This window comes from Macrobrachium nipponense, chromosome 1, assembly GCF_015104395.2.
Source record: "Macrobrachium nipponense isolate FS-2020 chromosome 1, ASM1510439v2, whole genome shotgun sequence".
Taxonomy (NCBI): domain Eukaryota; kingdom Metazoa; phylum Arthropoda; class Malacostraca; order Decapoda; family Palaemonidae; genus Macrobrachium; species Macrobrachium nipponense.
Window position 1 is genome coordinate 30,441,885 of NC_087200.1, and position 16,442 is coordinate 30,458,326.

The 16,442-nt window shown below is 38.0% G+C and overlaps 1 protein-coding gene across 1 annotated transcript in view; it reads right to left on the reverse strand.

Annotated features, from left to right (window-relative positions):
• Positions 1-16,442, reverse strand: part of LOC135218727 (uncharacterized) — a 52,810-nt gene that overhangs the window by 17,072 nt on the left and 19,296 nt on the right. The window contains exons 6-7 of the mRNA XM_064255177.1: positions 15,772-15,900; positions 8,495-8,668 (exon numbers count right to left, since the gene is read on the reverse strand). Coding sequence (XP_064111247.1) covers positions 8,495-8,668; positions 15,772-15,900 — 303 coding nt within the window. The remainder of the gene's footprint in view (positions 1-8,494; positions 8,669-15,771; positions 15,901-16,442) is intronic.

A 16,442-nucleotide genomic window follows, 5' to 3' on the forward strand; every position in this document is an offset into this window, starting at 1 on the left:
TAAATCGTGATTACCTTTGGGGATTCTGATTAGTGGGTTTTTACAATGGGTAAATCGTGATTAGCTTTGGGGATTCTGATTAGTGGGTTTTAACAACGGGTAAATCATGATTACCTTTGGGGAGTCTGGTTAGTGGGTTTTACAACAGGTAAATCGTGATTACCTTTGGGGATTCTGGTTCATTGGTTTTTACAACGAGTAAATCCTGATTACCTTTGGGGATTCTAATTAGTAGGTTTTTACAACGGGTAAATCGTGATTACCTTTGAGGAGTCTGATTAGTCGGTTTTTACAACAGGTAAATTGTGATTACCTTTGGGGAGTCTGATTGGTGGTACAACGTTATTCATGATACCCTTGGGGATTCTTTTTATTGTTTTGTTTTTACAACGGGTAAATCGTGATTACCTTTGGGGATCTGATTGGTGTTTTTTACAACGGGTAAATCGTGGGGATTACTTTGGGGATTCTGATTGGTGGTTTTTACAACGGGTAAATCGTGATTATTAACTTTTGGGGAGGTCTGATTGGTGGGGTGCAACAGGTAAAATTGATTACCTTTGTCTGATTGGTGGGTTTTTACACGGGTAAATTGTGATTACCTTTGGGGATCTGGGATTTTGTGTTTTTTACAACGGTAAATCGGATTACCTTTGTGGAGTCAGATTGGTGGGTTTTTACAACGGGTAAATTTTGATTACCTTTGGGGATTCTGATTGGTGTGTTTTTACAACAGTTAAATTGTGATTACCTTTGGGGAGTCTGATTAGTGGGTTTTTACAACAGGTAAATTGTGATTACCTTTGGGGAGTCTGATTGGTGGGATTTTACAACGGGTAAATCATGATTATCTTTTGGGAGTCTGATTACTGGGTTTTTACAATGGGTAATTCGTGATTACCTTTGGGGATTCTGGTTCGTGGGTTTTTACAATGGTAAATCTTGATTACCTTTGGGGATTCTGATTTTTGTGTTTTTACAATGGGTAAATCGTGATTACCTTTTGGGGATTCTGATTAGTGGGTTTTTACAACGGGTAAATCGTGATTAGCTTTGGGGATTCTGATTAGTGGGTTTTTACAACGGGTAAATTTTGATTACCTTTGGGGAGTCTGATTGGTGGGTTTTTACAACGGGTAAATCGTGATTACCTTTGTGGAGTCTGATTGGTGGGTTTTTACAACGGGTTAATTGTGATTGCATTTGGGGATCTGATTAGTGGGTTTTTATAATGGGTAAATCATGATTACCTTTGGGGATTCTGATTAGTGGGTTTTTACAACGGGTAAATCATGATTATCTTTTGGGAGTCTGATTACTGGGTTTTTACAATGGGTAATTCGTGATTATCTTTTGGGATTCTGGTTCGTGGGTTTTTACAACGGGTAAATCGTGATAACCTTTGGGGATTATGATTTTTGTGTTTTTACAACGGGTAAATCGTGATTACCTTTGGGGATTCTGATTAGTGGGTTTTTACAATGGGTAAATCGTGATTACCTTTGGGGATTCTGATTAGTGGGTTTTTACAACGGGTAAATCATGATTACCTTTGGGGAGTCTGATTAGTGGGTTTTTACAATAGGTAAATCGTGTTTACCTTTGGGGATTCTGGTTCAGTGGGTTTTTACAACGAGTAAATCCTGATTACCTTTGGGGATTCTAATTAGTGGGTTTTTACAACGGGTAAATCGTGATTACCTTTGAGGAGTCTGATTAGTCGGTTTATACAACAGGTAAATTTTGATTACCTTTGGGGAGTCTGATTGGTGGGTTTTTACAACGGGTAAATCATGATTACTTTTGGGGATTCTGATTGGTGGGTTTTTACAACGGGTAAATCGTGATTACCTTTGGGGAGTCTGATTGGTGGGTTTTTACAACGGGTAAATCGTGATTACCTTTGGGGATTCTGATTGGTTGGTTTTTACAACGGGTAATCGTGATTACCTTTGGGGAGTCTGATTTGTGGGTTTTTACAACGGGTAAATCGTGATTACCTTTGGGGAGTCTGATTGGTGGGTTTTTACAACGGGTAAATTGTGATTACCTTTGGGGAGTCTGATTGGTGGGTTTTTACAACGGGTAAATCGTGATTTACCTTTCCTGTGAGTCAAGATTGGTGGTTTTTTACAACGGTAAATTTTTTGCATTACCTTTGGGGATTCCAAATGGGTGTGTTTTTACAAAACAGTTAAAAATTGTGATTACCTTTGGGGAGTCTGGTGGTGGGTTTTACAACAGGTAAATTGTGTATTACCTTTGGGGGTCTGAGTTGGGGGGATTGGGGGATTTTACAATGGCGTAAATCATAATTATCTTTTGGGAGTCTGGATTTACTGGGTTTTTACAATGGGTAATCGTGATTACCTTTGGGGATTCTGGTTCATGGTTTTTACAATGTAAATCATGATTACCTTTGGGGATTCTGATTTTTGTGTTTTTACAACGGGTAAATCGTGATTACCTTTTGGGGATTCTGATTAGTGGGTTTTTACAACGGGTAAATCGTGATTAGCTTTGGGGATTCTGATCAGTGGGTTTTTACAATGGGTAAATTTTGATTACCTGGGAGTTTGATTAGTGGGGTTTTTACAAAGGTAAATCCTGATTACCTTTTTGGGGATTCTGTTTCAGGGTTTTTTACAACGAGTATCAGGGGTGATTACCTTTGGGGAGTCTAATTAGTGGTTTTTTACAACGGGTAAATTGTGATTTTTACTTTGGGAGGATCTGATTAGTCGGTTTTTAACAACAGGTAAATTTTTGATTACCTTTTGGGGAATCGATTGGGTGGGTTTTTTACAACGGGTAAATTCATGATTACCCTTGGGGATTCTGATGGTGGGTTTTACAACGGGTAAATATGATAACATTTGGGGTAGCTGATTGTGGGGTTTTTACAACGGTAATCGTGATTACCTTTGGGATTCTGATTGGTGGGTTTTTACCAAACGGGATAAATCGTGATTACCTTTGGGGGTCTGATGGTGGGTTGCAACGGGTAAATCGTTGATTACCTTTGGGGAGTCTGATTGGTGGGTTTTTACAACGGGGTAAATTGTGATTACCTTTGGGGAGTCTGGATTGGTGGGTTTTTACAATCGGGTAAAAGTCGTGATTAAACCTTTGGGGAGTCAGAATACTGGGTTTTTACAACGGATAAATCGTGATTACCTTTGGGGAGTCTGATTGGTGGTTTTTGCAACGGGTAAACGGTGAATACCTTTGGGGATTCTGATTAGTGGGTTTTTACAACAGGTAAATCGTGATTACCTTTGGGGAGTCTGATTAGTGAGTGTTTACAACGAGTAATCGTGATTAACTTTGAGGATTCTGAGTACTCGGTTTTTGCAACGGGTAAAGTGTGAATACCCTTGGTGAGTCTGATTAGTGGGTTTTTACAACGGGTAAATCGTGATTACCTTTGAGGACTCTGAGTACTGGGTTTTCGTAACGGGTAAATCGTGATTACCTTTGGGGATTCTGATTGGTAGGTTTTTACAACGGGTGAATCGTGATTACCTTTGGGGATTCTGATTGGTGGGTTTTTACAACGGGTAAATCGTGACTACCTTTGGGGAGTCTTATTGGTGGGTTTTTACAATGGGTAAATCGTGATTACCATTGGGGATTCTGATTGGTGGGTTTTTACAACGGGTAAATTGTGATTACCTTTGGGGATTCTGATTGGTGGGTTTTTACAACGGGTAAATCGGGATTACTTTTGGGGAGTCTGATTGGTGTGTTTTTACAATGGGTAAATCATAATTACCTTTGGGGATTCTGATTAGTGGGTTTTTAAAATGGGTAAATCGTGATTACCTTTGGGGAGTCTGATTAGTGGGTTTTTACAACGGGTAAATCATGATTACCTTTTGGGAGTCTGATTACTGGGTTTTTACAATGGGTAATTCGTGATCACCTTTGGGGATTCTGGTTCGTGGGTTTTTACAACGGGTAAATCGTGATTACCTTTGGGGATTCTGATTGGTGGGATTTTACAACAGGTAAATCGTGATTAGCTTTGGGGATTCTGATTAGTGGGTTTTTACAACGGGTAAATCGTGATTAGCTTTGGGGATTCTGATTGGTGGGTTTTTACAATGGGTAAATCATGATTATCTTTGGGGATTCTGATTAGTGGGTTTTTACAACGTGTAAATCATGATTACCTTTGAGGAGTCTGATTAGTGGGTTTTTACAACAGGTAAATTGTGATTACCTTTGGGGAATCTGATTTGTGGGTTTTTGCAACGGGTAAATCATGATTACCTTTGGGGATTCTAATTAGTGGGTTTTTACAACGGGTAAATCGTGATTACCTTTGGGGATTCTGATTAGTGGGTTTTTACAATGGGTAAATAATGATTACCTTTGGGGATTCTGATTAGTGGATTTTTACAACGGGTAAATCATGATTACCTTTTGGGAGTCTGATTACTGGGTTTTTACAATGGGTAATTCGTGATTTCCTTTGGGGATTCTGGTTCGTGGGTTTTTACAACGGGTAAATCATGATTACCTTTAGGGATTCTGATTTGTGGGTTTTTACAAAGGGTAAATCGTGATTACCTTTGGGGATTCTGATTAGTGGGTTTTTACAATGGGTAAATCGTGATTACCTTTGGGGATTCTGATTAGTGGGTTTTTACAACGGGTAAATCGTGGTTAGCTTTGGGGATTCTGATTAGTTGGTTTTTACAACGGGTAAATCATGATTACCTTTGGGGAGTCTGATTACTGGGTTTTTACAGTGGATAAATCGTGATTACCTTTGGGAATTCTGATTGGTGTGTCTTTACAACGGGTAAATCGTGATTATCTTTGGGGAGTCTGATTGGTGGGTTTTTACAATGGGTAAATCATGACTACCTTTTGGGATTCTGATTCGTGGGTTTTTACAACTGGTAAATCGTGATTACTTTTGGGGATTCTGATTAGTGAGTTTTTACAACAGGTAAATCGTGATTACCTTTGGGGATTGTGGTTCGTGGGTTTTTTCAACGAGTAAATCCTGATTACCTTTTGGGATTCTAATTAGTGGGTTTTTAAAATGGGTAACTCGTGATTACCTTTGGGGAGTCTGATTATGGGTTTTTACAACAGGTAAATTGTGATTACCTTTGGGGAGTCTGATTGGTGGGTTTTCGCAACGGGTAAATTGTGAATACCTTTGGGGAATCTGAGTACTGGGTTTTTACAACGGATAAATCCTGATTACCTTTGGGGAGTCTGATTGGTGGGTTTTCATAACGGGTAAACTGTGAATATCTTTGGGGATTCTGATTAGTGGGTTTTTACAATGGGTAAATCTTGATTACCTTTGGGGAGTCTGATTAGTGGGTGTTTACAACGAGTAAATCGTGATTACCTTTGGGGAGAGTGATCAGTGGGTTTTCCCAACGGGTAAATCATGATTACCTTTGGGAATTCTGAGTACTGGGTTTTTGCAACGGGTAAATTGTGAATACCTTTTGGGAGTCTGTTTTATTGCGTTTTCGCAATGGGTAAATTATGATCACCTTCAGGGAGTTTGATTGGTGGGTTTTCGCAAGTGGTAAATCGTGATTACCTTTGGGGAGTGTGAGTACTGGGTTTTTGCAACGGGTAAATCGTGATTACCTTTGGGGAGTCTGAGTACTAGGTTTTTGCAATGGGTAAATCGTGATTACTTTTGGGAAGTCTGAGTACTGTATTTTCACAACGGGTAAATTGTGATTAGCTTTGGGGAGTCTGAGTACTGGGTTTTCGCCAGGGGTAAATCATGATTATCCTTGGGGAGTCTGATTACTAGGTTTTTACAATGGGTAAATCGTGATTACATTTGGGGAGCCTATTGGTTTTTACAATGGGTAAATCGTGATTACCTTTGGGGAGTCTGATTACTGGGTTTTTACAGCGGGTAAATTGTGATTACCTTTGGGAATTCTGATTGGTGGGTCTTTACAACGGGTAAATCGTGATTACTTTTGGGGATTCTGATTGGTGGGTTTTTACAACGGGTAAATCGTGATTACCTTTGGGGATTCTGATTGCTGGGTTTTCACAAAGGGTAAATTGTGATTACCATTGGGGATTCTGATTACTGGGTTTTTACAACAGGTAAATCGTGATTAATTTTGGGGATTCTGATTACTGGGTTTTTGCAACGGGCAAATCGTGATTACCTTTGGGAGTCTGATTGGTGGGTTTTTACAACGGGTAAATCGTAATTACCTTTGTGGAGTCTGATTACTGGGTTTTTACAACGGGTAAATCATGATTACCTTTGGGGATTCTGATTACTGGGTTTTTACAACAGGTAAATCGTGATTACCTTAAGGGAGTTTGATTAGTTGGTTTTTACAATGGGTAAATCGTGATTAGCTTGGGCGATTCTGATTGGTGGGTTTTTACAACGGGTAAATCGTGATATTACCTTAGGCGATTTTGAGTACTGGGGTTTTCAAGCAGGTAAACCGATATTTCCTTTGAAGAATCTGATTACTGGCTTTTTGCATGCAGGCAAGTCGATAATTATTACCTTTGAGAAGCAAGATGATCGTTTGTACCCTTGGAGCCTCTGATTACTGGGTTTTTGTAAGAAGGAATCATTGTTACCTTCGAAGATTCAAATTACTGGTTTTTCGTAAGCAGGTAAACGCTGATTTCCTGGAGATTCCGATTATCGATTGTTTCCTGACCCCATATATGTTATTGACTTCGATCATTATTATTTAAAAAAAGAAAGGTCAACACCTGAGGTTCTTAGGCCTCCATGAAAAATAATTGAAAAACATTTCACTTTTGTACAACAATATATAAACTATATAAGCTTTCTGGGCCTTATTATGACCCTTTTTCATCCACGTTATACTTCTTAGACTTGTTGCAAGATATGGTAACTACCCAACCATCTCTTTGCCTGACTGGTGAATTTATTAGCTTCTTACCAAAGCCTTATTGGTTATCAAGATTTTTTTTTATTAAAACATAAAATAGGAATGATCAACTTTTTTATTCTCTTGACGTTACCACTTACAAAAAGTTCTTGATATGAACTTCAGTAAAGTTATAATTTAGTTTCTTATTAATCAGAAAAGACAAATACTGAACCCGTGAGGTTTACACAAATTTATTGCAGCAGATCCAAAAGAATACAGTTTCCTATCGTCCAACAAAACGCCTAGACGTAGCACCTAAAACAAGAAAAATGGAAACACATTCATCGGATAAAACTTTTCATCATAATTATCATCATTCATGTATTCATCGTATATTTGTTTAACCCCTAAATATCGTGCAATGATATTTATCACAGATTGAGGATTGTATTCTTTCTTAATGAAACTGGGTGCCAAAGGAACCTTACTGGTAATCAGAATAACATATAAAGCAATCTTACCCATTACAGAAACTTCATTCATTCATATCACGAAAAGTTTAATATCATCATTTTATGGCAGCTAGATCATTTTACTTTCAAAGCACGTTTATTTTATTAAAAATTTGCGGATAATTTCTTATCTTTGCAATCACACTTTGCATTTTTTTAAGGCAGAACTTTTCAAAGTATTAATAAGTTTATTCATAGGCAAGTATACGCCTTATTTTTATATAACTTCAAGTGTCATATCTAAAATGTCTCTCTTCTCCATAAACCAAAACAACCATTATTTTTCTATCATTTTTATGATTAATATACATTCCCCCTAGATTACATTAAAGGTGTCATTTTCTTGATTCTGGGTGCTTGGTAAATGGAACAGAATAAGAGAAAATTGGATTATGTCAAAACATAATTCACCAGTTGCATTAAAAGGACAAAACAGGTAAAATTACACTTTCATCTTATCATTTACAGGTTCAAATACAGAGTTGAATGCATTCTATTGATAGGAAAAAAAATAATGGAAATTTTGGAAAGATAAAAAATTACTTTCAAATATATATCTAAGAATCAACCAACTAGTCGTAAGAAAAGCTTGAACAGGATACAAAATCACACACAAACACACACACAAGTTTGATTTCAACAGTTATCTTGAAGCAGCTGACCAAGTCTGGTTTCCGCCCGCGATGTTTATTTTTTGCCATTAACTCAGCTCGCCATATTTCCATATTTCCTCTTCTGACATCCCACAGGCCATCCTCTGCTGCTGGCCTTCAGTTTCTTACTGATTCATTAATCTGTTATCTCCCAGTGAACTTTATCGTAACATTTATCAGTGGATGTATTAGTAGGGAAAATGAATCCAGACTTGGCAGTTAATTTCGCATTATGTGTCTACGAATTTCCTCCCCCACCTCCATCACATCATCCTCCTCTCCTCCCCTTCCTCCATTACATCCCTCCTCCTCCTCCTCCTCCTCCATCACATCCTCCTCCTCCTCCTCCTCCTCCTCCATCACATCCTCCTCCTCCAACAAATCCTCCTCCTCCTCCATCACATCCTCCTCCTCCAACAAATCCTCCTCCTCCTCCTCCTCCATCCCATCCTCCTCCTCCAACATATCCTCCTCCTCCTCCATCCCATCCTCCTCCTCCAACATATCCTCCTCCTACTCCCCAAAAACCACCTGTTGATACCCATTCTCCTCCTCCTCCTCCTCCTCCTCCTCCTCCTCCTCCTCTTCTTCCTCTTCTGTTCCTGAACATTCTTTGAGCTTCATCGATGTGCCATAACTGAAAAGGAAATTTTGTTCAAATTAATCGTTTAATTAAATTATATCAAATTGAATTAAATGCTGAACCCCATATCAAGAAGAAACATTGCCTCAAATCATAAAGCTAACTGTCATACATATGAAGTTACTAGGTCATCGTTGTAGGACGAGTTGTTCATTCATCAGACATTATAAGAGGAGGTATAAGGCCAGAAGATCACGTGGAAGAAAGTGTTTTAGAAACCTGATCATATCACTAAAAAAATACATGAGTCAGTTAATCTCAAGTAACTGAATCATTCCATCATGGTAAGAAGACTTGCTGAATTATAAATATTGTGGTGAGAACAACGAGTGAATCTATAGTGCTATTATGGTGGGAAGAGTTACTGAATCTTAAGCAACATGGTAAAGAGTTCTTGAATGATAAGTATCATGGTAGGAATAGTTACGGAATGGTAAAAATCAAGGTAGAAAGGGTTACTTAAACATAAGTACCATGGTAGAAAGAGCTACCTAATTGAAAGTGGCATGACTCTTAAACATCATGGTAGTAAGGGTTACTGGATCGTATGTATCATGATAAAAAGAATAACCTTATCATGAGTATCATGGTAGAAAGAGTCACCGAATCATAGTATCATGTTAGAAAGTGTTACTGAATAGTAAGATCGTAAGTAGCATAGTAGAAAGAGTTGCTGAAAGTAAGCATCGTGGTAGAATGATTTACTGAATCGTATTATGGTAGCCAGAGTTACTGACTAAATCGTAAGTATCATGGTAGAAAGAGTTACTGAACTGTAAGTTGAAAGAGTTACTAAATCATAAGTATATGGTAGCTAGGGTTAGTCAATTGTAAGTACCATGGTAGAAAGAGATTCTGAATTATATGCTTCGTGGTAGATATAGTTATTGAATCATAATTTCTAAGGTAGAAAGAGATACTTAATCATAAATATTATGGCGGATAGGGTTACTGAATCGTAACGTGGTAGATCGAGTTACTGAATCGTAAGTAGCATAGAGAGAGTTACTGAATCATAAGCATCATGGTAAAATAGGTTACTAAATTGTAAGTATCATGGTAGAGAGATTTACTTGATTACTGAATTATAAATATCATAGTAGAAAGTTACTTGGTCATTAGTATCGTGGTAGGAAGAGTTACTCAATCATGCCATCGTGAAGTAAACAGTTAACAAATCATAAGTATCATAGTAGAAAGAGTTACTCGATCATTTGCATCATGGTAGAAAGAGTTACTTGATCATAAGTATCGTGATAGGGAGAGTTACTCAATCATGCTGTCATGGAGTAAACAGTTAATAAACCATAAGTATCATGGTAGACAGTGTTACTGAATTATAAGTATAATGGTAGAAAGGGTTGCTCAGTCATTAGTATGATGGAAAGAAGTCATAGTGAATCGTAAATTGCACCGTAGAAAGAATGACTAAATTAAAAGCATCATGGAAGAAAGAGTTACTGAATCATGTGTATCATGGTATGAATAACAAGTGTCATGTAGGATGAAATACTAGATTGTAAGCGTCATTGTAGGGAGAGTTGCAGAATCTTACATTTCATGGTAGGGAAATTTACTTAATCATAACAGGGAGAGTTCGTCAATCATAAGGATCATGGTAGGAAGAGTCACTGAATCATGAATATCATGGCATAAGGAATTACAGAATTATATGTATCATAGTAGATACCATTGAGTCGTAAGTATTATGGTAGAAAGAGTTACTGAATCGTAAGTAAACCATGGTAGGAAGAGCTAATGAATCTTATATCTCACTGGTAGGAATAGTCACTGTATCGTAAGTATCATGATAGAGAGAGTTACTGGATCATAATTGTCATGGTAGGGAGAGCTACTGAATCGAAAGTATCATGGTAGGAAGAATTACTGAGCCATTAGTATCATGGCAGCAAGGTATAAATTGTATAATGGTAGAGAGAGTTATTGAATTTAAAATATTAACGTAGGAAGAGGTACTGAATCATGATTTCTATGGTAGGAAGAGTTGCTAAATTGAAAGTATCATGGGAGGAGGAGGCACTGAATCATAACATGGTAGAAAGAGTTACCGAATCATAAGTATAATGGTAGAGCAAATTATTAGATTATTAGTATTCATGATATGAGGAGAGTAATGAGATGATAAGTATCATGATACATGGAATTACTGAATCATGAAAAGTAGGAAGAGTTACTATTTCATAAATATCACCATATAAAAGATCTACTTAATCATTGGTACAATGAAACTTATTGGATCATAAATGTTCAGAGAGAAATCAAGAGCTATTAAATTTGATGGCCATTGCTCAGAGTCACTGAACCAAGGGTTTCATAGCATGAAGAGTTATTGATAGATAAACACTCCATATAAAAAAAGTTAACCTTTTATCTTAAATTCTTTTGCTTTTTAGCTACATTTACATATTTATTTGTCCACTCAAATATCCACTAAAGGCACGTCTGTTGCCTAGAAATTTATCTGTACAATAGCGTTAGACAAGAGGCTGATAAAGATATTTACTTATTTCTAAATGAATTTCATATCTATAGAAATACAGTAAATAATATCTCGATTATCTTACTCTTGATTATCCGATGCTCAACATTTTCCAGACTCTGGACCAAAGATATATGATATATGTAAATTTTAACAAAATAAAAAAAAATGCTATACAATAGTTGGAAATGTTGCTTAGCCTAAAGAAATGCTGGTAACACTGCTTAAAATCATGAAAAGTGATAAAGGGTTTGGAGGTGTTGGAGGCCTCTACAATTGTTCCCTTTTGCGGGAAGGGGGTCAGATGGATGGGCATCATGGGAGAGGAGGAGCAGTAAGGCTGTTTAGAGGAAGACTCTGCCACAAAAAGGGGTGTTTTGGGAGATGAGTGACGAAAGGAAGGGGCATCTCTGGCTAGGAGGGGGATGGGGGTGAGAATGCAGTGTGGTATGGGTGGAGAGGGAGAGGCAGGCATCTGACTTCATTAGAGCTTGTTTTGTTTATGTTTTTTCCACATTTTATTACAGGATATATAAGGTAGTGTACTGTAACTTGTAATGAAATACATCAAGCACAATGCAAAGGTAAAGAAGAGAGAGAGAGAGAGAGAGAGAGAGAGAGAGAGAGAGAGAGAGAGAGAGAGAGACTCAACAACTCAGGTATCGCATAAATTCAAGTCTTTAACACACTCACACCTTCTCTTTTTTATTTTGTTTTATGCTATTTTCACTCTTATTTTCATGGCACAAAAGATGAAAAAAAAAACAATCAAATTTAAAACCCAAAAGGGACAAATGTATTTAATACCCCTAGAGTGTGTGTGTGCGTTTATAATACACTTCATCCTTTTTTTACTTTTATTTTATACTCGTTTTTTTTACTGCATTTTCTCATTTGTCATAACTTTCACTTCATTGATTATTAAGAAACAATTAAATTTACTACCATGAAGAGATACATACATTTGATTTCCTCTGTAGTGTGCATATACAGCACATACACACACACTCCTTCACTTTGGTTGATGGCATCAAGCCAAGATATAAACAGTAGAACGTCCTGCCAACATTTACAATTTCATGTTAATATTCTTAATTAAAGATGAAATAGCAACAATGATGAAATATTCCCTTGTATACCGTTACGATATGTGGGATAATCATACTTAGAGTCAACTAAACTTGCAATAAATTAATCAAGTAAACAGCAAAAAGGCAATAAATAATACTGCACTAAGAAAAACTTACATGAACATGCACACAAAGTGAGAGAGCTAAATAGAGATATTCTTATAGGCTTAAAAAACAGGGCATTACTGAAAACATCATGAGAACTGACTTTGTTTATCGCTTTTTATTGGCTGATACATTTATGTCATTAGTTAAATCATATGGTAGAAGGTGTGGGGTAGGACAAGCGCTGTTTTTGGTAAGACTCTCGTTATTTGGGGAAATGTATATTATGATTTTTTCATTTTTAATGGTTGATAGGCAAATGCATCCTAAACATAATTTACACTAATTAGCTATAATCGGAAATTGTCAATGCACTTGGTAACAAAGACTGTTTTGAACTTTGCACATTCGTGCGTGATCAGTTGCTTGTTAGAAGTGTTCGTGTGTGTAACCATTGCTTTTGTATGATGTACCCTGAGGACAGAACTTTCATTGCAGTGTCTGATGCATTGCAGGTCCTGCTGGTGTTGCATACTGTTCTGTGTATTTTTTGTATAGTCACAACTAATCATTAGAGGGCTGGAGAGGTGTTGACCCTTCAACAGAAACTAGAAATCACTAAGAGAATGGAGGCAGGTTGGTCTAGGTCCGTATCATGGAGGAGCATGGCGTTGTTCGGTCAACCTTGAACGATATCAAGACTTCCCAGGACAAACTGAAGAAATACACGACAAAATTCAGGAAGAAGATGGCCGGGAGCCAGGCTCGCAAGATCGTAGCAAATACACATTATGAGGCCACTGAAAAATCGGCCTTGAGTGGTTTCAACAGTAAATGGCTGCTGGCATGAGCATATGCAGCGCTGAGTTGAAGGCTGCAGTTACAAAGTTCTTAAGCTTACATAAGATTGTGGACTTCAACAACACTACAGATTGGCAGTTCAAAATTCAATAAGTGATTTCTAACGAAAACTCAAGACAAAGCTTTGGATGCATCTGATGAGGGAATAGAGGAATTTGCCAGACTTTTCAAGCTTTGATGAGAATACAGGGCATTATTTTCGGGCAAATCTACAATGCTGACAAGACTAGTCTATTCTGTTGCTCCTTACCCACTATCACACTGGCTGATGAGAAGGAAATTAATTTACACTGCCAAAACCTTTCCAGGGAATGCTTTTCCGTTTTATTATGTGCAGGCGCTGCTGGTGGGCATCAATGCAAACCAGTGGTAGCTGGACTACAAAGTAACCTCTTGTCCTGTGTAGGTTGATAAATATGCTCTAAGTTATTTGATGTCATTCAGCAAATGCTCGGTTCACCCCCAAGATCATAAGGTTGTTCATCATCAGACACAGAACGTTGACATTGCTAGATATTCGATGAAGGCTAGGTTCTCATAGACAATGCACCTGAGCATCAAAGCCCAGTTGGTTGGTGACAAAGATTGTATTTGGGTCAGGTAATTGCCTCATAATAGAGCTGCACTCATTTAGCCAATGTACTAAAGGGTTATTGTTGCAAAGAAATGTCTATACCAGAGGAATTTCCTGGAAGAGGTGATGGTATTATTGTAGGACAAGGAGGAGCAAGGCTTGGGTACACTTGGGAAATGGACACTGTGGAACCTTATAAAGTATCCTCTGAAGTCTGCTATCTACAACATCGCAGATGCTTGGAGGGACACCACCTTACAGACCCTCAATCATGCTTAGAATCTTATTTTGAATGGAGAGGATTGCATGACGGACTTCCGTGGATTTGAAGTCGACAACTTCCATGCCCAACTTGCTGCGGCGTCAATAACATAGATGAGTGATGCCAGCTTTAGTAACCATACATCAATGAATTACTCAATTCGCGACTGGAGGTGACAGCATTCCCACTGATGACTTACGGGAGTGGCTGGGTAACGATGGTGGCAACTTTGGTTACCAACTTCTCTCCAACAGCAAGATAGCTGCTGCAATTTCTGGTGGTGATGTGGAAGCACCTGAAGGCAAGGCTGTTTCAGAATGAGTGCCCTCATACAAGCATATGAGTTTATTAAGGTATTGGAAAACACCAACATGGACCCAGGGCCTTGGACACATCTGCACAATTGCAAGAGTACCGAAGGACTGTCTTTGCGAACCAGAATCATCGTTCATATTGTCAGATACCTTCAACAGCTCCCTCAAATCCCAAACTGCCGAGCACCCAACTCGTCACCATTCATGCATTTGGTAACTCAGTCCTTCAGCTTGGAACCACAAGTGAGTATGTACCAGGCCACCACTCCCAGGTTAGGTTTCTCACGCTGCAAGCGACAGGACATCGCCAACTTCCGATAACACAAACCGTGATTCTCACAACTCTACACATAGCAACGCATCTAGTGGCGCCAAAGGCGAGCACAGTTGATTTTCGTCTGTATAGAAGTTATAGCAGGCTAATATCTAATGATTGTACGATGTTGGTCCATTAGCTTCTTGGCCACTGATTGGCCAGCAAATCATATAAATACCGATGTATTCATTAATAAAGATCATTTCAAGATCATTCCTCTTGTCTCAATTAACTCCTCCTAGAAGTACTTCTGGTGCCTTCATTGACCTCGGCCTTCTTGGCACCTCTACGCTTCTTGCGGCTGCTTCACTATTTAATGTCTCCCAGGAGTCATGAGAAGAAGATGCCGGTCTTGACAGTATAGTCGAGTTAGTGGAGGGGTAGGGAGTGGAGGAGGAGGACTTTTAACCTCTTTACAAGTTGTAAAAGTGTCTGATCATCATAAGCACCATGGACAGCACAAGCAGGTAGATGACAGAGGAAAAGTACTTTTATAGTCGCAGGTTTTTTCATTTCATGTATTTTACAGTGATTGGGGAAAATAGAGAAAAAATGTTATGCAACCTATCGCAATGCGTGTTGTGTACAAAAAAAGAAAAATAGTTTACTTTTTTGTATAGAATGTAATTTACAGTATTGGGAAAAATGAAACATTGTTTTTGTAATTTGCTGAACTGTGTTGCGTATGAGGGTAAAAAGAATTTCATTTTCTTATGTATGAGTGCTGTGTACAAGAGAAAAAGGAAAGGGTTTGCTTATTTTAAGTGTATTTATAGAGTATATTTTGTTGCAAATATGGGAATATAAGGTAGTTGATTACTCTTTCCAACAAGCTTTCAGTTTAAAGTGTGATGGTTGTTGTTCATAAGTATATTTAGTATTAACGGTTATATAGCATTGACAAGGTAAGGTGAAGAAGGATATTGGAGTGGCCATTGAACACCCGTAGAGTTCTTTGCTTGCAGTTATCCAGATTTCACTCTTATCCGACAGGGCCTGACTCTATAATAATCTGGATAATTGAGAGATTTCCGTGTCTGCAAATATATTAACTTACTTTTTTAAGCAAGCATCCATGAGAATGCATATACCCACCAAAATGATTGCGCTCGAGAGGAGGAGAGACCTCTCCTCAACGTTGAACTGGCTGGGAAATCCGAGTGTGAGTTGGCAAGAATTTCTGTTGTAGAAAATGCTTCCAACGTTCTTTGGGGGTATAAAGACCTGAAAACAAGGGAAAACATTGATTAGCTATTACCTTAGCAAGGATACCTTTCTCTCTCTCTCTCTCTCTCTCTCTAAGTCAAACATCCCAGTAAAACAGATAAATGTGATTTTGGGCAGATCGTTCAGTTAATGATATAAGCATGAAAGGTGGTGGAAATGTGTCACTAAATTATTTATTTTTGTTAAAATGGCTGTCAGTGGTTGGTGAAACGGCTATAAACCATAAAAAGTCACTTTTTTTTGCATCTTGCTGTCATTATTTATTCATTTGTTTTTATTAGACTTAGTTTACAGTTTATAGGGTTGATGAGTGCCCCCAGAATAAGAATTTTAGGCTTCTGGGCCACCATTAAGCTGCCCAAAAAGTTGGTCACAAAGATTGTTGCTATAACTAAAATCAGGTTTAAAAGAGTTAGGTTAGAATTTGAGAAGGTGTTTATAAATGACTGCTTATACAATTGTGGGTAAGATGATCTGTCTCTTCCTATAAAATGACGCAATTGCTTGCATACTGCAAAGTTTCTACCTGTCAAGTTTCT